The sequence below is a fragment of the Stigmatopora nigra genome, chromosome 4, assembly GCF_051989575.1.
Source record: "Stigmatopora nigra isolate UIUO_SnigA chromosome 4, RoL_Snig_1.1, whole genome shotgun sequence".
Lineage (NCBI taxonomy): Eukaryota > Metazoa > Chordata > Actinopteri > Syngnathiformes > Syngnathidae > Stigmatopora > Stigmatopora nigra.
This window is the reverse complement of record NC_135511.1, coordinates 3,523,561-3,548,343: the sequence shown is the minus strand read 5'-3', so window position 1 is coordinate 3,548,343 and position 24,783 is coordinate 3,523,561. Positions and strand designations below refer to the sequence as shown.

Here is a 24,783-nt window from a genome sequence, read left to right as displayed (position 1 = left end):
TGTGTCTGCATCATAATCCAAGTTCATTTAAATTTGTTTATGTTATGTTACGAGCGCCTGCCGTTTTCTCCCACATTCCAAAAAACAAGCATGGAAGGCTGATAGGACACCCTAAATTGCCCCCAGATATTTGTGTGAGTTGTCCGTCTCCTTCTGCCCTGTGATTGGCTGGCCACCGATTCAGCGTGTCCCCTGCTTCTGTTCCTGAGTCAGCTGGCATAGACTCCAGCACCCCCCACGTTATTCAATGATAATTTTATTATCCGCTGTCGTCAATTTTAACCAGGCAGTGGGCCACCGATGCTCCGCGGCCCGTAGTTTGTACACAACATATAACATATTTACATTTGAAACCATTAAAAAAATATTAAAAGACATTTACCGAACATGCCTTTGCATCACTGTTTTGCTAAATGAACCTTTAAAATGAAATGTTAACAAATAAATTTAGACCACAATGAATGAATAAATTCCCAATTCATTTATACCGATAGACTTTTAATTTGTTTGAAGTGGGAGGGTCGTTCATTTACCCCTCTCAGTCAAAACGGACGTCTAACACCAGGAGGGCGAAGCAGGACAACGTGAGGCCTTGTTGCCGCCTTGGACCGCGGAACATGCTGCCAAACTTAGCCTTCATTCATGGGGGGGTTGAAGAAAATGCTGGCTGTCTTCCTTCACAGGGAGTTCAATCCACTTTGGTGACTCCCATCCGTTTCTGTCAAACAGACAGCCCAATGTCGTAGCTGAGCGCTATAGACTTTTCTGCTACAGAGCCCTCAGCAACACAATGGATAAAATTCACAAATGTCTTGACCTTTAAAAGAATGCCTCCGAGGATGCTTTAAACAGAGCATATTTCCTCGTGTTGAGGATGTCTCTGTTTCTGCCTGTTTATTGTGGTGAAAATGACCTAAATCAAACACTGTGGGCAAATGCAAATGGAAAAAAAAGAACCAATGAAAACTAAATGACAACAAAAATAACTTTTGATAACCCTGAAATGATATTAGGTATATGATTCAGCGCTATTGAGAATGCAAGACGTGTAATCACGTGGTTTTCACTAACTAATCGGCGTCAAATCCATTTTGTAAGTTGAGGTGTACTTTACATGTAAATTATCTAATTCGTTCCACGGTCATCACACAACTTCCAACTGAACCCTTTGTAGTTGCTCAGTATCCCCCATTTTGTATGAATGATATGAGGTGTGTGTGTGTGCGTGTTTATGTGAAAATATGATCGCTTAAGGGGAATTGCAATCATTAATAAAGTGAGCATTTAGTCGAGGTGGACAGGAATCTAAGAGAGAATCTTGACACATAGATAGTGGTTGTTGTGAGACAGCCAATTGAATTCAATTCAATGCTTTTATTGTCATTATTTGAAATAGAATGATAGCGATGAAATGAGAGCCCAGTAGAGGGCAGTGATTTTCTAAAGTGAGAATCAATGCATCCGCGACAATATTTACAAAATAAAATAAAGGATAAGGAAATACATTTACTTTTTGGGGGATTTCGGAACTTGGATCTTTTTCGTAACTCAAGTCACTCATTTGCATATACAAAATTTGTAACCTGAAATTTTTGTTCCTAGAGGCATTCTTAAGTAGAGGTATGAATTTAGGAAGAATACGTTAGGACAGAAAAAATTATAGTATATAACAAAAATACTAAACATGGGCATTTAATTGAACAAATACTGTGCAGCCAAAAATGATTTTTTTTTAAATAATTAAATGTAAAAACCTTTTTTGCATGAATTACTAATTAATGAAAAAATTAGAAACAGAAATTAATTGTTCTATATTGTATCTCATTGAATTAAAAACAAAATATAGCATTGCATTGTATTATATTTTCAATTAAATTTGAGGAGTCAGGATTCTTGAAAATATGAGACTTGAGACCCACAGTGTTAGAGCACTTCAGGTACATTAATGCTAGAAAAGCAAAGAAAATTGTTGAACAGAGAACCATAATCAATGTTTCCAAACAGTTTTTGAGCTGAGGTACACCTTTTGCATTGCGAAAAAATCTCCAGTCACTGTTTTAAAACAGTTTTGTGGTCCCACAAACTTTATGCGCATGAATCCAAACAACTTTCGGTTCAGGTTACATTAAAAATGACCAATAAAACTACGTCAATCTTGTATAATTTCAATTTTAATCTTGTAATTTTACTCTATGGACTTTGCAGTTGTCATATTTCTGTTTTAGACACATAATATTACAAATTTTCTTTCAGAATTTTACAATCTATGAATTCTTGCGAGGTAATTTCCCATTGTACACCTAATCCTCACTCACGGCACACCAGTGTGCTCGCGGCACACTGGTTGGGAAACTGCACTAGTTTTACTGAACTTTGAAGAGGAAAACCGTCATTAGCATCAAGTTGACTAGGTCTCCCATTCAAATGTTTGGGTAAAAAGAGAATACACTGATCCTGCAAGTACTACACTATTGTAAAAATCATGTCAAACTCTAATTGGGACACGTACAGTTATCATCATCCCTTGTTGTGCCTTTGCAGTGACACAAAGACTTGATTAAACTCTCACAATAAGGACAATCAAAACTGCAGCGCTATACGAGGACCCTTTTTGAAAATGAGCAACAATAACAAAAATGGTCTAATTACCCGACACAAGGGAAAAGATGCTTCGCTAGGCCATTCACACAACTGTGGTGACGCCATGCTGACTTTATAGCGCCATTTCAATGCCAATTGGGCCTTGTGCGGCCTGGTTATGAACATATTAAATCAGCCTCAAAATTGAAGCCAACATATGGACTCCAACTGGGTCACGCCATCCTGGATAGCTAATGACTTGACAGCGTTGCCTTTTAAAAATAAATAAACCAAAAAGCTGCTATTAAGATAATTAGGCCTGTAAAAAAGGCTCTTCTGGGTACATTAACAGGGAATAAAACATGGCTGGACCTTGACACAGCAGTTTTTAGTTTTTTTTTAGGCTAATGGGAATGCAAAGCTATTTAGTTTTTAATGACCTCATTTTACTTTCAGGGAATGAAAATAAATTCAATACTTAATAACATTTTCATTAATTTTCTTGTACATATATTGATATATAAATATAATAACATGTAATTGTAAAAAAAAAATTGGTGGATGTATCACAAAGCATAGTAGTAGCAAAATTAATATATAATATATTATAATAAATGTTTCAATGGAAAAAAAGAACTTCAAGTTGCCGAAAATGTTTAGGTTCCCAAAGCTTTTTATATGCAAATGAGTGCCTCGAGATACGAAAAAGATCCAAGTTACGAAATCCCCAAAAAGTAAATTATTTACGTTATTTTATTTAGAAAATATTGTCGCGGATGCATTGTTTCTTACTTTAGAACCTCGCTTCACTCTACTGGGCTCTCATTGGTTGTTTCACAACAGTCACTATCCATGTTATAAGATTCTCTGTTACATACCTGACAACCTCTGCTAAATGTTCTTATTAATTGAAATTCCTGTCATTTAGCGATTAAAACCGTACAAATGCAACAGGCTATATATTTACACATGCACACACAGGGCACACGCTCATTCATTTATTCATTAATTTGCTGAACCTCTTTATCCTCACTATAAAAGTAAAGGTGTAGTAATAAAAGTCTAAAAGTGTAGTAATATAAGTCTAAAAGTGTAGTTAAAAAAAACACATGTTCACCACCCCTGCTCTAGTAGATGTATGCCACTGGCTCTTTCGCTTAACTTCGGTGCATTCAGTTTGGGATTGATTCCCGCTTGGTGACAGTGGGATTTTAAGTGTGAATGGTGATCTGTCTATGTTTGCCCGCAACTAGCTTGATCCCAGTCTAAGGTGTCATCAGTCTTTTGCCCAAAGTCAGATGTAATAGACTCCAGGAGCTCGCGACCCTGACAAGGATAAGTAATGTTGAAAATGCATGAATAAATAGTAGATGTACCCCAAAAATTATGGTTTTGGCAAAATCTACTGAACATGACTCTACATTACTGTATTTTCTGGAGTATAAGTCGCACCTGAGTATAAGTTTTACTACCCAAAAAAGGAAAAAAACACAACATCCAACACAAAAAACATACATGTTATCTTGAAAGGCAATTTAAAAATAAATTACAATAGAAAACAACAGGCTGAACAATTGTTCGGTATACTAACGTTATATGACTGAAATGCCTGGTAACAACGTAACATATTAAGAGTTATTCAGATAACTATAGCATAAAGAATATGCTAACAAGTTCACCAAACTATCAGTTTCACTCCAAATCACTAAATCCAATGAAATCTCCATCCTCGATATCCACCAACTCGGGAGGAAGACAATTTCACACATAAGTGGTATCCCTGGCCAAACTACGAAACAAACTGAGATTTATAATCGCAAAAATACGGTAATTCATTTGTCCCTCCCGATCAAAAAAGGCTTGAACGTCTGATGCCGTCAATGAAAGGCAATTAATTCAATGCCTGCATATAAAGAGTAACTCCTTCACTATTATTGAGAAGACGTAGTAGATTTCCACTGGGCTTTTGCCCGTCGCCCACCTTGCTTCCATTTTTAGCTTGTGGCACCACCAACCAGTCTTGTCGCCGCATCGCCCGGTAGTTTACCACAAGGGGCAGAAGGCCCCCCACACCCCCTCTTCGTGGCCCCAGTCTTAAAGCTAAGCTAGTGACGGTAAGTCCTCTGCCTTTGAAGTGGCCTGTTTACTCTTCTGGGTGCTGGCAGTGAAAGGGCGGAGGGGAATGCGCACAAGAATGCCAGTGTCACAACCAGAGCGGCGTAGTGCAGGAATGTTGCCCACAATCCTTGGTTTGTAGGAGACTGCCAGGCCTACGGACGTTTCTTCTGTGTTTATTTTAGCTCAATCAGGACCACTGTCTGACTGGCCGAGCATCCCGCAATAGAAGAAAAATATCTTCTGGCTATTGGTATTTTTTATTGACTCTTTAGGGTTATGAACAAATTTGACTTTGATTATTGATAAACTAAAATTAAAGTAACATTTTTTTTTGTAGTCCTTGGTGAAAGACTGCATATTTCGTTTTTTGTCTTCCTTTTTGTATTGAATGAAGACAGAAAATAAATTCTTTTATTTTCCGCACCACTCTCACTCACCACTCTCTCAAGATCATGAGGGGTGCTGGATGCTATCTTAGCTATCTTCGGATAACAGGAGGCGGACATACTAAATGGGTGGCCAGCCAATAGCAGGGCAGCAGGAGACAGACAACCATTCACCATAACAGGACACAAACTATAGTGTTCAACCTTCCTATGTTGCATGTTTTGGGGATGTGGGAGGAAACTGTGGTACCCGGAGAAAACCCACACAACCCTGGAGAAAACATGCAAATTCCACAAATTGAGGACAGACATCAAATTAAACCCTCGACCCCAGAACTTTGAGGCCAAAACGCTAACCACCGTGCCTTCTTATTGAAAGAAAATGTAATTAGAATGAATGTTTATTTTCTGCCACCCTAAACTTTGAAGGGGATTAAATGTTTACTGTTGACAAACTCAGTGTTGTATCTTGGCGAAAGGAAGTATAATTCTTAATTTTTACACCCCTCGGCTGCTTTTAACTTAATACTAAACGTCTAATCCATTTGAAATGGTAGGGGCTGGCATTTCAAATGAAATGGACATCTATGAGCGAAATTTACCGGTAGGAGGTTGCATCCTGGCGTGGGGAAGAAGTAGTAATTGTATTTTTTTTCTCACTCATTGGCTACCAATGATTTGTATTCTTACCAATTTCAGTCCACACCAAAAGACTAATTAGAGTCCACATGATTGGACACCTATCACGTCTATGGTATTTAAAGCAAATGTTATCATAAGTGAATCGTATTGTATTCCAGTTTAAATGGTTGTTACAGAAGGGGAATTTAGGTGTTACATTGTAAATGTTGTCACATTGTAATCGTAACATCTCATTTAGCATTTTATTTCAGGTGTTCCCGTATTGTATTTAAATTGGACTAAATCATGTCACATTAAGGTTAATTATTTCTTATCATTATTCAAGCGTACATAAATTAAGTGATTTGCATGGCATTTAAAGGGAAGTAATTGGAATCATAAATTGAGTGGCATGTATTACATTCTAATCAGAAACCATGGTTTTGCATTTTAATGGGGCAAAAATACGCAGTAGTGTATCCTATCATATAAAAAAAGGAATGCCTCAAGCTTTGACGGAGTGTAAAGCTAAGCAAACGACCAAGAATGCTCGAATACTTCCATCACACGGATGAGCGCAATGGCTTACGCTATACGCTACCAGCCAGACCCAATACTGTCAGCTCCAATAAAAGACTTGATTTTCATATCACTCGTTGCCAGAGATGCATACTCAGAAGCCAAATCAGATTGTTCCATGTTATGTAACCACCAGGGATCCTCTGCATGTTGTGCCCATAACTAGGCTGGAGATGCCTCGCTCACATCTGAAAAGCACACCTCATGTTTGCTTGTGTTTTTGTATCAAATGTTATCGTTATCTTTCACTCGATGTTTGAAACCAGTACAAATCAAGCCGCACACTGTTTGAAGTGCTTGATTTAGTACAGGGGTAGGAAATCTATGGCTCGGGAGCCATATGTGGCTCTTTTGATGGGTGTATATGGATCCCCGTGAACCTGTGTGGTAAAATATGGGAATCGCTGGTGAGAGACACAAGTCTCGGACGCACCAATGGGAGCGTCATGCCGGCACTGTGGCGCCGAAACTATCTCTAACACCTTTTTAAATCATAATTTTTCTTCATTAGACTCTTCTGCATGCATCCTCTCATTGATACTCATTGATTGGCAACAGTGAAATAATGTTCTCAAAATAATTCAGACTTTTTTTTACTTTCAAAGTGGTGAAATGAATAATAAATGCTCACATTTTCATGTATTTTGACTTTTAAATTCTGAGTATGGCTCTCAAGAAATAATGTTTGAAAATATGAATTGTTTATGGCTCTCTTCGTCAAAAAAGGTTTCCCGATCCCAGCTGACTTCAGGCCAGAGGACACCCTTAATCGATGGCCAGTCGATTGCAGGGCACGAGTAGACAAACAACCATGTACACTTACACCCATACCTAGGGGCAATTTAGAGTGTTCAATCAGCATACCATGGCTGATTTAGAATGTGGGAGGAAACCAGAGTACCTTGAGGAAACCCGCGCAGGCGCAGGAGAAAATGTAAACTCCACAGAGGTGGAGATGACCTGAATTTGAACCCAGGACCTCAAAGCTGTGGGGCCAACACGTTAACCACTTACTCCACCAGGCCACTCTCCTCAAAGTTTTGTAAAAAATATTGAAAGACCAATTCACTAATTACATTTTTCATTCATGGTGAACAAATCTCAGATATAAAGGACCAACTGTAAAAGTGCCCAACTCCGCTGAATGGGAACCACAAAAAGTTTTATAAACATATTGTGCAATTTTGATCATCCCTTTGTTTGTTCTTCATTTACACAAAAATATAAACCTGTAGCCTTTGATCCCAAAATTGTAATCACCTCTTCCATTTTATATTATACTTAAATATCCTTCTGTTATAATAATATTATTCCTTTTCTTTCTTTGTTATCTTCAATGCAAACATACTAATTCAAATTTTGCTCTCTGACATTTCAACTCATAACACAAACATTGTATGATTTGATCATCCCTTTATTTGTTCTTGAAGTTCACAAAAATACAAACCTGTAGCCTTTGATCCCAAATTTTTAATCACCTCTTCCACTTGATATTATACTTAAATAGCCTTCTGTTATAATAATATTCTTCTTTTTCTTTCTTTGTTATTTTCAATGCAAACATACCAATTCAAATTTTGCTCTTTGACATTTCACCTCATAACACAAACATTGTATGATTTTATCATCCCTTTATTCATTCTTGAATTACACAAAGAGACATAATTATAATTCATCCTGTAGCTTTTGATCCCAAAATTTGACTCACCTTTTGCATTTGATTAAATTAAATACTCTTTTGTTATAATAATGATAATCTTTTTCATTCTTTGTTATCTATAACTTATTTAACACAAACATACAAATTCCAATTTTGCTCTCTGCCATTTCACTTCATAACACAAACATTGAATGTCTTCTGTTTCATTTTAAAAACATCCTCCGAGTTTAGTATCCATCTGAAAATATCTTCATTCGCCCCTCCAGGCACCGTCAATGGCAATGAAAAATGACCATTCACAGCAGGCCTCCTCGTTTAAATAATGACTATAGTGCGGGCAAGGACGGGCTCGATTTTTGCTGGTGCAGCATGATTGTTGTGTGTGCGAATGGTCTCTTCGTGGACTCTAGAGCTGACTGGCGACCAGTCTACGATGTAATCTGCTTTTCACCCAAAGTCAGCTGGGATAGGCTCCAGCAACTGCCACAAGCTTGTGTGGTTCGGAAGATACAGTTGTGGTCAAAAGTTTACATGTCATGGCTCTCTTGAGTTTTCACTTATTTCTACAACTCTGATTTTCTCTGATAAAGTAATTGTGATCAAGTGACTTTCCTGACATGTTCAAGTCAAGGATTCGCTTTTTCAGATGCATACTGAGCTCCTTTGACTTCCCCATTGTAGCATTTTGGGGCGTTTGTATCCAATGAGCCCTATTTAAATGGCCTCAGAGAGGTCACCAGCTGTAGTCACTCATAATCACTCACAAGTTAAGAGGCCATGCTATGAAACTCTTTTCACTGACACAACTAAGTCACCAAAACTGCTAATTCGTGTTGCTGTATATTAATTTTTGACCAAGCAGATTTTATCACTTTTTCTGTTAACCCATAATAAAGTCAACTTTCTAAGTCACCAAAATTTCTAATTCGTGTTGCTGCGTGACCCATCATAAAATCATAAAATAACCAAACTTCATGATTGTTTTTGGTGACAAAGTAGTATCTGTTCCAATCACTCTATCAGAGAAAAAAATAGAAATAACTGGAAACTCAAGTGAGCAATTACATTATGTTCTTCACAAGTGTATGTAATTTTTTGACCACAACTGTAAATCAACGGATGCATTTGTATTAATTGTACAGTTGTATCTCTACTTACGAAGGTCTCCACATATGAAATATTCAGGTAACGAAAGGTCTTAATGGGAAAATGTTGTCGGTTGTTTAAAAATTCAAACATCTTGTAGCATCATATATTTTATCTTGAAATGTCATTATAGATGTGCTTTTTCATTAGCTATCTCCCAACACTCCACTGGCCCACCATTGGCTAGGAGGGAACTGCATCTCCATGATCTTGGACCTTAGGGTGTTATTGAGCCCTGGGTAGACGCAAGAGGGTGTTTAAGTAGGGTTTCTCCGGTTTCCTCCCACATTCCAAAAGCATGTATAGTAAACTGGTTTCACACTCTAAATTGCCCCAAGGTATGAGGGTGAGCGTGAATGGTCATCTTTGTCCTTGTGCCCTGCGTCTTGCTGGCCATCAATTCAGGGTATCCTCTTGCAGAACCCATTGCGACCCTTGCAAAGATAAGCAATAAAAAATAAAGGAATGACTGAATTGTTTTATATTTAAATCCCCCCAAAACAATGATTAATAATAGAGTACCAAAACAATTTTAATTAGTACCAAGTGTCTGCATAGTTTATGTGAACAGATCATTTTCATTTTTTTAAACAAATTTAGGCGAGGGGGTATTTACATGCTTTGATATGCTATTGTGGCGATGCAGTGCAATGTGCCCCACCTATAATGTTCGTATTTCTTTTCTTGACTTGCTTATGTAAAAAATTAAAACGATTCGGGTTCTGTATCAATTTGGCCCCTCATAACTGAGGGAGGAGCAGCCCGGCGGCTGAGTGGTTAGAACGTCGCCCTCACAGTGAGGGTCCTGGTTGTGGAGTTTGCATGTTTTCCCCGGGCCTTCGTGGGTTTTCTCTGGGTACTCCGGTTTCCTCACATTTCAAAGTCATGCCTGGTAGGCTGATTAGACACTATAAGTTGTCCCTTGGTATGAGTGTGAGCATGAATAGTTGTTTGTCTCCTTGTGCCCTGCAGTTGGCTGGCCACCAATTCAGGGTGCTGCCCCCCGCCTCTGGCCAACAGTCAGCTGGGATAGGGGTCCAGCACCCCCCACAACCATTACTGGGGGATTTTTACAAAAAATATTTTTTTAAAAATGCAATCACAGAAACATTTAAAATGTCAAAATCTATATTTCCCCTCATTTTCTATCCGATTCACATAATTTAAATAAAAAGAATCTGCAAATCAAAGCGCAGAAAAAAATATTTTCCTAAAAATGTATAGCTCTACTAAAGTTTTAATAACATTCCCTTTTTCCATTAGCCCTGTTCATTCAAGAAATGCCCCGAAATCAATACAACAACATAAAGGAAAATATAAAACCCAAAATCATTCAAACCTTTGTTTAATAAAATTTAAAAAATCCACAATGCAAAAAAAGCACTTTGAAAACGGTGAAAATGCAAGCAAACAAGTAAACCACCAAACTACATAAACTGCAATAACAAATATAAACAACTGCTACAAGACAAAAAAGACAGAATCCCCCCCACCAAAACTTGAAAGAAAATCTATCAATGGCAGTCAATCCAGGAAGTGACCCAAAATTCCCCTAAAATTATAAGCAAGTTATCCAATATCTATGGGTTGTGTCCCAGGAAGCGAGAGCAAACTTAAATTATCCTGAAATTGCATTTTCTAGTTTCCTATCCAAATATACACGACAGAAAAAAAGTTAAAAACCTGTTGATTTGTCTCCAAGAATTTGATTGTTTGTTTCTAAGTCCATTGACTTGCAATTGCTCATTCTTGTGGTTGAATAGGTTTAGAGGCGTCAAGCATCGACTACCTAGGCTGAACATGTGATGAATGTGAAATCAGCCTAAGGCAAGCGCAGCATGAAGTGAAATAATGAAGCCCTAAAATGAGGGAAGAGAAAGTGCAGTTGGCCATGTTGTTAGAATGCTAAGTCCACAAATAATTGGTTGTCGCCGAGTAGAAGAAGTTGGACTCATTAGAAACCTTGATGACAGCGCACAGACACATCTAAACGATGACATTCTAGATAGTCCATTGGGGAATCCGCCAGGAGAGAAAAGATTATTTCAACTGAGTGTCGGGATCGAGTATGGGAAGTGAAGTGAAGATTTTCGTTCAAACCTGGGAGTTTTTATGATAAACATAACATACAGCCAGCAAATTTCCGGACTGAAATAAGAAAATGAATATCATAAAAAAAACTTCTATCGGGAGGAGACTCTTCCGCCACCATCATTGTGCATCATAAAGTGGTTTAAGGTCACGTTAACTAAACAATACAATTTTGAGAGAGTTCATCTTTTCTACTCAAACTCACAATAGTCGCTGAGGTTGTCAAACAGTATTCAAAATTAAAATGATCAAGAATCTAGATACATAACTATTGAAATTGTACTATAAAAATAATGTATGTGACGGTTTTCCTCTGCATAGTTGAAACCGATGACATAATGGAAGGTAAAGATCTGCCAGGGGATGCATGAAAACGGTAGTCAAGACTTTTTATTTTTTAGATTAGATAACTTTATTCATCCTGTATTCGGGAAATTTCATTGTCACGGTAGCAAGAGGGTGAGAATGCAGACACGGGAAAATACATTCTAGACGTAAATAGATAGGTAACAAATAATTTAATTAATAAATACATAAATAAATATATAAATTAATGAATGTATGAATAAATAAATAATGCTGTCTTTATCGTGCGACAAGTTTGAATTCAAATTGTAAAGTTGGTCAGATGAGAAAATAAGTCCCAAAAAGCATGATTCCGGCAAATACCCAAAAAGGTTCAAACCGAAGACAAAATTACCATAACAGCGTGGATGAAAGAGAAAGATATAAGAGCGCTCTGCACAGAAGCCTCTTGGGTTTAACATTGGAATTCGGGCATCTACTGCATGGTAAATATCTTAAATTTATGTGTCCCGACTCCACCGGCAAGCAGACTAAACACTAATAACGCCAACAACACCGGTTAAAGCCTTGTTGTTTATGTACCGATTTTGTAGTTAACCACTCTTCATTGGCATCTGTTCCTTTGTCACTTGGTCAAAGAAGTCTCCAGTAAAATGTTTTGATCAACGACAAGATAATTGGCCATTTACTGGCTGTTCCACTTCTTTCTGTGTGCTCAATCCACTCATCTCACAGTTTGGTCGGATGGAGAAAAATAGTGTTATATTTTGTTGTGTTAGTCTTTTTGAAATTTTCTTCGCAATTTGTAATCATTGTCCTTTTTTGATAAGATGATAGGATTTCTTGGGCAAAACAACTAAAACGCTGGGCGCCGCAGCAATGAAACTGATCAAATGCTTACCTTTAGCTACATCACTTCCAGTAACAGACTCTGGCCTGCTGGCCAACAGCAAAATGGGATTAAAACTGTGTTATGGGCTTTGTTGGTCGATTTTACCAAGAATTAGGCAACTAGTTGTGGTTCACTTAAGTCTATGCTTCAAGCTATCAAGTTAAGTGAGAGAAAGAAGCATGAGCTGCAGACGTGACCGGGAAGCGGGTATTTGCTTGAATACTAAGGCCAAACTGCATACAAAGCAGTTCTTGGTCAGTTTGCCAATTTATTCTTAAACATGTTTCATTCCGTTAGTAAAAGAGGAAGTAAGAACGTGACAACAATTTTGGACTGAAAGCAATGTTTTGCACTTCCACAGTGCGTCAAACGGTTTCCCAATGTGACTTGGTCGGTGATGAGTGTGATGGGAAACAGCATCATCTAATCAACAGCCGTATATTTTCTTGAAGGTTCCGCCAATGAAAAAGGTCTCAATTGGATCTTTCTCACATTGAGCTGTGTAATATATTCATAGTGGATACATGGAAAAACAAGTCTGGTATTGCAAATTAACACTTAGCAGGGTTTTTCAGCAACACGCAAACACATATTTTGGGCAATAAATGTACTGTATTTATCCGTGTTTAACGTGCAAGATTTTGTATAAAAAACTGAAGCAAAGTTGGGGCCGCGTTATACATGAATCCCTGTCAAACTTTGCCCTCCGCTGGTGAAATAGTCCCCTTCGGCAGCCATTAAATTGGGAGACCCAAAACGTGTCTTTGTCCGCCCAATGGGGGCCTTTCCATTCTATAGGCCGGTGCCCACACTTAGAAAAATAGGATCAATTTTTTGGTGAATCGGATGATGATGAATGGGACTTTGAAAAATGTTAAATATTATGCTGATGAATTAGACATTAAGGATTTAAAATTTTAAATTCTATTTGATAATTGTGTTCATACCGGGAGTTTGTTTAAACAGGCTTCTGTACCATATGTTGTGAATACATTATTTGTCATGGCGACACGTGTTCAGCATTTGCCAGTTACCAATACCAGTGCAATCCTTGGTGTAAGCTGAGAAAAAGTGAGAAAAAAAATCTATACCATTTTTAGTCACACATTTTGGCTTCACACATGTGCATGTTATACTCGAATAAATACGGTAGTATACGCACTGATGTGTATCATTCCAAACTTTTACTAACAAATATCCTTCTGTCTCTACAAATGTAAACAGAACTGCACAATGTTCCCGGGACCCTGGATCTAGTTTTAAAGGAAGTCAACAAGACCGTCCATCAGCGTGAACGCCGCGATGCCGGCGAGAACGACTATAACATTGAAGTCCTGTTAGGGGTGGACGACTCTGTGGTTCGATTCCACGGAAAGGAGCATGTCCAGAATTACCTCCTCACACTCATGAATATTGTAAGTGGATCTTAAACATTCTTTCCTTCGCACATGCACCCTTACAAATGAATTAGATGTCTATTATTGCTAATGGCAGGCAATTAGTTAATTTTGGTCACTTCCTTTCAAATTTTTGAATACTTATGGGTCATGTCCTGTACATTTTAGGGCATCCCAAGGTCACTTCTTGTTGATTAGTCACTGTTGGGGCATTCTCTGTTGATTTTGCGGTACTCATAGGACACTTTGTGTTCATTGTCAGGCACCATCAATTATTTGTCACTTCTAGTATATCTAAGATTTCTGTTGATTCCTTCAATTTTTGGTTATCCTCACACGATCGTTGAGTGTTCAACCAGCCTTCCATGTATGTTTTTGGGATGTGGGAGGAAACCGGAGTAGCTAGAGAAAATCCACGCAAGCTCAGGAAACTGCAAACTCCATACATGAAGGTCTGAACCTGGTATCAAAGAGGTGATGATAGAATTGTGAGGCAGACGCATAAAGCACTCATCCAATGGGCCGCAGAGGACTATTTTTTTTATTTATATCAAATAATTCAGGAATATTTCACTGTCAATTTTAGGGCAATCAAAGGGAGTAAATAAATAATATGAATTTTGGACGACTCCCTGTTGGTTTTGGGTCACTTGTTTGTTTATCCTGATTGTGTGATGTTTTTTAATTTGTAAATTGTATGGATCAAACAAAATATGTAAGAGAGAGGTGTTCAAATGTTTTTTTCGAGGGTCACTTTCTTAAAAATGGAATGATGCAAGAGACAACTTGAATACAATCTTCTATTGAACGGAGCACATGAATTGGGTGAAAAATAAGATTTGTCTTTTAAATTGTATTTATTCTTTAGTATTAACTCATTGGCTGCCAATAACAGCGTTAGAAGACCAATCAACTTTGACTGGAAGGGGTGGCAGCAAACAAACAATCAGTGCCAGCCACAAGGCCAAATCCAATTAGATGCCTACCACCATCAATTGCAGTAAAATAGGATCCCACAATCCCACCCTTGTCAGTTTAAATGGATTTGATGTCTATAACTGACAATGGTGGTGATTGAGTTAGTGTTTTCAAGCAACAAAATGTAGAGGTATTAGGATATTGAAATGTATTTATATTGTACATGACGGAAACGAATGCAGAACAAGGATATATCATTATCACAATATTATTTTAACTTTGAATTTGATTAGCATTTTTATTTGAAATTGGCGAGTAATTGATTTAATTCCAGTACATATCGTGATATGTTGCATAGTTCTGTTTTTGATGAAAGTAAAAAATAGGTTGGTGAACTGCCACTAACCTCCCCTGGTTAGAAGCAACCACCTATTGTGGCAGACATACTAGTAATCATGTTTGGACATGAAACGGCGCTGTTTCTCTACTCAAGGCTGAGATAAAAATTGTACTGCCGAAACAAAAAACAAGTGGTCTACCTCACATGAATAAGTTATTTTTATTTTTAGGCTCTCTGGTGGTCAATATACCTGGAGTTCTCTCTCTATTATTTAGAAATGTTCATTGAGAGTTGCACATTTTAAGATTTTCTTTTCATATTTAGAATCCTGCTTTTAAGCAGATTTGCATAAAATAGTGCAAAAATTGTGATACAAAAGGCAATAAGTTGTTCAAACAAAACATAAAACACAAAAGTATTTAGTGTAGAATGATGTTTTAGGAATACATTTTAATGTCAAGAAGTGTCTTATCAGGATTAATCGAAACTAATTGTGACCTGAGAATCTTGATACGAATCCTATCGCCAGATATGAGGCAATACACACCTTAATAAATATCATGTGAGGAGCTATTTTCTCCAAAGCATCCCTGCAAATATTGTCCAAATGACTAAACTGTCACTTATTAAAGAATGATGCACCAGACATGGTTCACCAGGGTTTGGCTGTCAACATGTTTATGTGCGCTGAGGATTACACCCGAATACGTCCACACAGCAGGGCAGCGTTTTGTGTGCGAATGCATGCTGTGAAAACATGCATCTTACCTGGAAGTGATCAGCGGGAAGTTGCCTCAGCAAGCTGTTGCGGTCCTGCCTGCTCGCGGAGATTAGCTGGTGAAACAGCCCCGATAGGATGCCTTTCTCCTCGCTTTTTAAGTGCCAGACGCTCCGAGACTTCTGGACATAGATTCAACCATTTATAAAGCATTGATTTAGACTGGAATCGTCTAGTTCTAGCAATGATGCTGAATGGTGGGAAGTCACAGCTAGTCCTCGCAGTTTAAATGAATTTGATATTTATTGTTTTTATTTACTGTCAATAGCAGGCAATGATATGATTCAAGCAATTTTTATGAACCAATGATTCACTTCCTATTTATTGAGTAAAAACAAGTTTAAGTTGGACCCAATTGCAGTGGAGCAGGTGAACACAGTGAATGAGGGTGGTGTACCATAAACTTTTATTACAAAACAGAATAACACAAGAAATAAAACTTAAATGACAAAAACAGGTGAAAGTGAGAAAGTAACAACTATGACAAAGAAACCAAACCTGTAATGGAAAACGGGCACGAGGAGCATGACGTAAACATCGAAAAGGTAACACAGAACACGTTCACGCCTGAACAGTGCAAACAATCTGACAAGAACTGATAGATACACATGGTTTCAATAGACAGACTTGGGTTGACGAGACAATTATAAACACCTAGGTGACACGAGAGGCAGCAAGTAGAAATGAAACCAGAGGTGGGGAAATGACAGGCGAACTCAATAGGCAATCACAAGTAGAGGTCACACAAGGAAAAAACAAGACTACAAATCCAACCTAAACACCCAAAAGCTAACAGCTAACACCAAGTTACTTTCTTTTCATTTTGGCACATTCTGGGGTCACTTCTCATACATTTAGGATAATTTCCTGTTGAGGCGAGGGTATTTCTTTTTTTTTTTTTTTTAGGCATTTAAAGGTTACTTTTTGTGTTGCTGTTCCTTAAAATGAATGGAACGTCTGTTCCCATTGATTGTAGGCAATGAGTTAACTTTGGGTCACTTCAGTCTTGCTTTCCGTGTAATTACAGGTCACCTTCTTTTGGTGCATGGTCACTTCTTGTACATTTTGGGGAATTTCAGGATCACTTTCTGTACACTTTTGTGCATTTACAGGGCCCTTCATTTTCATTTTATCTTTTGCCCTACACATTCTGAATATTTTCCTGATGGGTTTAGTGTATTCCCAGAGCACTGTTCATTACTCACTTCCTGTTGATTTTGGAGCATTTCTGGGTCACTTCCTATTGATTGAGGAGGAGATACAGGTCAGTTTCTGGTGTCGGTGCATGTAGATCTTCTGCCAATGTTCATTGATTCATCTTCTGTACCACGCATCCTCCTATGTGTTGCTGGAGCCCATCCCAGCTGACGTCGGGTGAAAGGCAAACAATACCCCCCTAGACTCTTCGCCAGTTAGCCGTAGGGTGGACAGAGAGATTAAGGACAATTCACACTCACAAACATACTGCCACCAATGAGAATCGAGCCACGCGGGTGAACTACTACATCATCAGGCGGCGCTCTGCCAATATACATTTGGTTGCATATTGCCGTCAATAATATGCAATGAATGAATTTTGGGTCACTTAATTGTTTTGTAATTACAGGTCACTTTCTTTTCATTCCTGTATGTTTGGTGCCAGGGGACTTCAAATTTTATTTTGTCTCATGTTCTACACATTTTGAATAATTTGCATTTAGGTTTAGGGCACTTCCTGTTCATTAGTTACTTCATGTTGATTTGGGGGCATTTCTGGGTCACTCTGTTGATTGTGAAGGACTAAAATGTAACTTTGTCATTGTAGATATTCTGCTAATATGAATTGGACCCATATTGCCATCAATGAGAGGCAATGAGTTTATTTTGGGTCACTTCCCTATTAATTTTAGCATAAATAGGCAGTGAATTATTGGAGGTGGATGGATCATTTTGAGTTTCAGAGAAGCCAGTGATTGCTTTTTACACGTCACCCTTCAAAAAAACTCTTTGCTGTAGCTGGAAGAGCAACCAAAGAAGCTGTCAATGTGTTTTTCCTTTCACAAGGTATTCTCGTGTAGATGACAGAATGCTCTTGGAATATGGACGTTTGCTCCCAAGACTACTGATGATAGTAGAAGTGGCAACCCCTCCCAAATGTCCTATTTTCTTCAAAGCCTTGAGATGATAGTAAGCACACACACCATTATCTGATAAGCTTTGTGGGTGAACAATGGGTCACATGAGAGGGAATTGGCTCTTGAGTGCATGTGGCACTTAGTGTCCTGGTTTCAAACACTTGACAAATTTGTATCATTGCACATCAGAGAGAAAGTTAAGTGCCTGATCATGTTCCCAGTGCAACTTTTGCTCGATAACGATAAATTTCTAATGAGAGGATAGCCATGTATAGTGGTGCCTCCCCTTATGAAATATTTCGTTAGCAAAAGCCTCAATTGGGAAAATGTTGCTTCAAGATACAAAAGACAAGCCACAGAAGTAAAGGTTCACTCGCCTGACTTTTGTGTGGGCCGATGTGGGCTCGATTCCTGCTGGTGGTGGTATGATTGTTAATGTGGATGGAAAAAAATATTCATTAATTTTTGGAATATTTTGGAGTTGGAATTCAATCAATTGTGTGCGGCCTGCCAAAGAAGCGGATGGGGGAAAACAGACGCTTTGTTGCTGGACGCTTCGTCCCCGGATGGTTCGTCCCCGGACGGTTTGTCCCCGGACGGTTCGTCGAACGGAGGATTTGTCGAAAGGATGCTTCTTCGCCGGACAGTTTGTCGATGAACAATTCGTCGCCGGACACTTTGTCGCTGGACACTTTGTCGCTGGACACTTCGTTGCCAGACAGTTCGCCTAACCTTAACCACTAACCTTAACCACTATTAAAGAAGACAAAGGAAATTCACATATTCTTTATTAAAGAAAATATAACTGCAAAAACTCGCTCGACAACACCAACACATTAACACTTGGGCGTGTGCAAGTGCTAAATGTGCTCGTCTCTAAACGCACTACGCACGAAACTGTTCCTACGTTGAGCGCTCCACGTTTGGAAAGACCCGAAAAAGAATCAACATGACATAACAACTCAGATGTCACATTGATTCTTCATAACAAATAGGGAGACATCTTGCAAAAGACAAGTTCTTATGGGCACTGAGTGACTCCACTAAATCACTATTAATTGTTTGGTTTTAATCTTGAATTGATGTGGCTACGATTCTGACTGGATGCTGATATTTGTTATGAAATATGCCAAAAATACTGCATCTCTGACTTTGATATTGTCCTTTCAAAGAACAAATTCTACTGACTATTAATAGAAGCGAATGGGCCTGTTCTTAAAATGGCCGACAAGCGACGACGTATAGCTCCGTTGCCCCACAACGCGCATCGGAAAATACCAAGCAAAAAAAAAGGAAGACGACGAAGAATATGTGAATTTTCTATGTCTTCTTTTTAAGTTTTTAATTAAATAATTTTATTTATTGCATTTTATTTTAAAAACAATCGTTTTGTCCGTCAACGATATGTTCGGCGACGATATGTCTGTTCGGCAAACTTTCCGGCTACGAAGCGTCTGTTCGACAAACCGTCAGGGGACGAAGCGTCCGGCGACGAAGTTTCTGTCGAGGAAATGTCCGGTCACGGGGGAAAAGCATTGTATGTGTGTCTTAGTTACTTTGCGAACCATTTGCACATTTAAGCGTCAGTAAAGCAATGTTTCTGTGCCAGTTACAGCCATAGACTGATAACTTTTGCACATTTACTCATGAACCTACTAAAACCTCCATCCCAATCATCTTTTGCTCTTGTCTTTTCTTAGCCTCCTCATTATCCTCCCTCCGCCGTAGGTAATCATTTCATTGTTGAGTCCTTGGCTCCTCGACAATGGCAGCTGATTATATACCATAATATATTCCAAGTAGGTGTGGAAAGATAGCTTCAACACAAGATGCACGTTGCTTGTTCTGGAATGCTTATTTTTGTATTAAATATATTTTTAGAGGTACATGGAAAGCATCTACATAGACCTGCAGTACAATGAATGTATTACCTCATTGTCTGACAATGTTAAACAACCAATCCATTTGTTTGGGAATATCTTGGTTACCTTGGCCAGAGAAGGAACACGTTTCACTGTAACACATGGAAGTAGAACAAGATGGAGCTCTAGCTAGCAGCACTCCTGCTCTTATTGTTATGTTTAGTTCAACTAGCGTTTGCGCGACATCAGGCAAATCAGACGTAATTTATACAATGTGGATTTTATGTGTAAATACCGTCTCCTCATTTCTCCATGTTAGTGGACGTACTGGTAACCAATTGGCATCTCCCATAATGCCTGTGGACCAGCTGTTTGGTCTGAATCCAGCACTGCTGGTTTTCATCCACACGAGCCCAAAAACTCTTTTAGGTTTGATCCGGACCAAAAAAGCAGGTGTGAATACGTTTTTAAAGTATACACTGGACTAGCTCCCCACACTATCCTGTCACAATGCTGGGAAGTGGTTTGGAAATCTGGCATCTACCTTAATAGATTGGTAGGTGGATCCCATTTTCCTGTGGCATGGCCATTACCAAGCAGTGGTGGTGGGGTTTTGGGTCTCTCACCCCCACTTCGCTCTCGGCGGTCTTCTGCCCTGGGGTCACCAGTCTCTTGGTTGAAATAGCGGTGGAGGGTTGGGGCAGTGGCAGGTGTTACGAATGAATGGGAGGGCATGGACATCGGGCATATGGTGATACATCTCTTTAATAAGTTAGGGGACTGTAGATTTCTCATCCGCAGGGGTTGTAAGTGGATAGAGTTGCTAACTCCCTCCTTAATTGGTGGGGGGAGCGTCAGGTCCCCACTGGCCTTTCCATGCAAAGCAGTTTCCTTTTCTGCAGAGTTTAAACATGTAAGTGGGTTCACGCATAACTAGGTGCAACCAGAGATATTCAGCTAAATAAAATTACTGGTTCCAAGATTAGTGCATGGAAAGCAAAATGAGAATGTTGTCTTAATATTCACCAGTGATTTGTCATAATACTGGGTCCTCATCTTACATTACTGGGGTTGCTTTTGCACTCACCTTCACTGTCACGCCTCTATCTTCCCTTCCCCTTTCTTTTGATTTCTAGGGAACTGACCACTCTCTATTCCCCACATGGTGTGCTCTGTAAACGCAGATTGCGATAGCACCGCTACGTACATTAGTTAGGATTATAGTATAATGATTAGTTTCATCTTTATTTAGTCTTTCAGTTCTACTGTTTGTTCATACTTTTCCTTCGTCCCCCAAAACCTGTTGCTGTCCGTTGCTTTCGCCTAAAGAAAATAATAAAAACAATGGACGTACGATAAACTCCCACGAGGTACTTTAATGCTCTTTGGCCTGAAAAGATACTCAGATTCCCATTCTGCGCATTGAATCATCTGAACACAACAAGAAAAAAAAAAGAAGAAAAAAAAACAATCCAATTGGTTTTCGTGGAGCTGGAACGCTGAAAAGATAAGGACCTGAAGGAAAAAAATTGTGCCGAGAGCAGGCGTGCGGATTGGGATTTTACCCATAGCGGGACAGCTTTGAAGTGCCTCATTCCCAGTGTGATTACAGTATTGCGAAGCCATGGAGAAAAAGAAGTAAGGGAGAAGAGAAGACCAAAAAGCGTCTGCATGCGTGCTGACCGACGAGGCGAAGCCAATGCGCTTATCTGCCCACTCCAGCTGACTGTCATTCACAAATCTAACATGGCTAGTCTTACTGGATTGTATCAGCGATGAAGGAAGGGAGTGAGTGTAGAACTCCCATCTTCTGCTACACTTGCATGTAGGTTTATTTGAGCTGATAGCTAGTTTTATTTTAAGAAAAAAATGCTAATGCTGCATTATAAATCGCAAAAGGCCTGCGATTTATACTCAGGTGCAACTTTATTTCCACTCTGACAGACGCAAGATTATGTTGTGTTGTTTAGTTTTTAGTTATCCAGAACTGTTGATATCTTGCATGAACAGATGTCTATTTGGCCTACAATGTTACTTAATGTTGTTTCTGATTAAAAAAAGAAATTGAAAATCCACCCAAAAATGCAATTTATTCTTCAGTGAGATTAATCTCATCCCATCTCATTTTATGAACCACTTAATCCTAATTAGGGTTACGGGAGGGCATCAGCCAATCCCAACTCTCTCCAGGCCAGAGGCAGGAGACACCCCTGAATCGGTGGTCAGCCGATACCAGGGTACAAGGAGACGGAGAACCATGCACACTCACACCAATACCTATGGGCAAATTAGATTTGATTAGATTTTATTAGAACTTTATTTCACCCTGTATTCGTGAAATTTCCAGGGTTGCAGCAGCAAGACAGACACACAAGACATTGTAGACCTAGGTAAAAAGTTGGAGGCACACACAGGAGGTTCACAAGGTGGAGACCTTCTGCAGACTGAGGTTACCACAGTCTCTAAATAGTCTGGAGGTTTTAAAGATCAATTACCTCTTTAAAAAAAAACCTCTGGCAGACGCTACAGGTCTCACAAAGTATGGACAAATAGGCTTTAGGACAGTTTTTTTCCCCCACAGCCATCAGGACTCTGAACTTGCGGTAGCACGACACAATCCCTTCTGTGTAATAACTTTGGGGTGAGGTAACATGAAGGATGTTGGGCGATGATCTGCCTCCTACTGGCTGACTGAAGGTAAGTAAGGAGACAGTGAGAGGTAAGTGATCAGTTTTTTTCTTTGTTGGCATATGCGAGGAAAACTTTTTCTGCAGTCGCTAGGATTTGGATCCGCTCAGGGAGTGATGCAATGTATCCACCATGGCAGAATGCCAACGAGTCTGAAATTATCACTTACTTAAGCATTACCAATTTCGTCATACACAGCTGGGTATGATGACAATTAGGCTTTTGTCGAGTCAATGATGATGACAAAGCCTATGTCTGATTATTATCAATGTAGGCTGTATATGTATGCCTATAGGGGTATCGGATTTCTTCTTCCCTCTGCCCAACGCTTGTATTAAACATGCAAGCAAGGCAGTCAATAACTGGAGTTTGCCTGTAGGTGTACATGTGTGAGTGGCTGTTGGTTTGAGATGGTGCGGTCCCGTGAGGAAGAACCCTGCATAGAATATGGATGGCTAGAGTTTGGAAAGGATTCCCAATATTCGGAAAGATGGAACAAACGTGTCTAAAAAATGCTCTCAGTTATGCATGTACTAGATTTCTGCTCAATCCATCAGCGTTGTCGTGGGACTGGTTATTTTATTTCCATTCTTTCTTCCTATTGTGCAGCATAAAGAATTGTATTATTAAATTTAAGAATATAGATGTACTAGGAATAAATTGTATCGTATTTACATTATCCTATTATTATGCTGTAAGGGAATTCAATTTTTTTCTTCATTTTTTTCTCACTATATTTATCTGATCAATGTTATATAATTTTTTACTTATCTTGAGATAATGTTCCCATTGAAGAAAGTGTTTTGTAATCTAAATGTTTCTTATGTAGAGGCCTTCATAGTAGTCAAATCCACTTGAAGATAGCATTAACATTAATTAATTCACTGATGATCCTCCCTTTTCAAATTGATCACACATTTTCTTCATTCATTCTTTTAACACTTATCCTACCAAGAGGTACAAGACTTTCATCTTTGCGTTATTTCATTTTATGAATGTATTTTATTTGATAATGGAAAATAATTTAAAGATTGACAACACAAAACTGTATAGTTTCACATACAATCGAATTTGATGATGAGCTACCAGAACCTGAGTTTTTGCGACTTCGCATGCGCCAACCGACTTCACTTCCTCTCAAGCGATGACTGCAGACATTTTACATGTATCTGATAGGCTCGAAGGAAAGTAAATGTGTCTTTTAGATGCACTAGATCAGGGGTGGCCAACTAGGGTCCTAGAGAGCCTATCCAGTCTGTTTTCCATATCTCCCTCCTCTACCACACCTGAATCAAAAGATCAACTCATCAGCAAGCTGTCCAGAAGCTTGATACCGATGGAAAACAGACCAGATAGCGGCTCTCGGGGACTGGAGTTGGCCACACCGTTTCTCAAGTTGGCCCAGTGCAGCGTGGAGGGCGGTTGGTGGTCATTGCATCTTCTGTGGATCTATTTGGTATGCAAACTGATGCAGCTCATGGAGGAGGGGAAGAAGGCTTTGATGTGTTTCAGTACCAGTTTTTCAAAGCACTTTGTGACGATTGGTGTGAATTTTACCGGGCGGTAGTTGTCCAGATTATTTGTGGTGGCCGGGTTTAGACAGTCTGGGATGGTGGCTGCAAAACATTTTCGTGCACATCAGACACTTCACACACACGTTTAATGAATTTGGGGGTGTTTCACGTCAATTGTATTTGAAAATCTCAAAACATATGTTTTTCGTCACATGCATGTGTGCATAAAAAATGTGAATGTTTTGCTGTCACCCGGCTGTGTGCGTCGACAGTGTGAATGTATTTCTTTTGAGACTAATCTAGCCCCATATAAAAGCACAGCGGGCCAACAGCAAATGAAAGGCACCGCACCAGGCGGCCTTTGCATTCCGAATGCTGTCACCGGCTAATTAGCACATTCTATATTTTGAGGTCGTAAGATGGACATTTTCATGCATGGTTTCATGATTCTATTGACATTTACAGGCTAGTTCTTTTGGTGGGCCACACGCCACAACGTGACTAATGATCACCTGGAAAAGGCGAAAGGTGATGTCCATTACAGAGGTGCCTTGAGGTGTGAATGTATTGACTTAGGAGTTTTTCGAATATAAAGTGGTGATTTAAAAAAATATATATAATAATAATCAGACATAGGCTTGTTCATCATCATTGACTCGACAAAAGCCTAATTGTCATCATACCCAGCTGCGTATGACGAAATTGGTAGTGCTTCTCCGCAAGGTGCGCTTTCCCGGCAACAGGCCCTAATAAGTGATAATTTCAGACTCGTTATTCTGCAGTGATGGATACA

At 39.1% G+C, this 24,783-nt stretch overlaps 1 protein-coding gene across 1 annotated transcript in view; it reads left to right on the top strand.

The window, feature by feature from the left end:
* The window catches only part of adamts3 (ADAM metallopeptidase with thrombospondin type 1 motif, 3), a 110,411-nt gene that overhangs the window by 39,179 nt on the left and 46,449 nt on the right, over positions 1–24,783 (top strand). Inside the window, exon 5 of the mRNA XM_077715577.1 lies at positions 13,604–13,794. Coding sequence (XP_077571703.1) covers positions 13,604–13,794 — 191 coding nt within the window. The remainder of the gene's footprint in view (positions 1–13,603; positions 13,795–24,783) is intronic.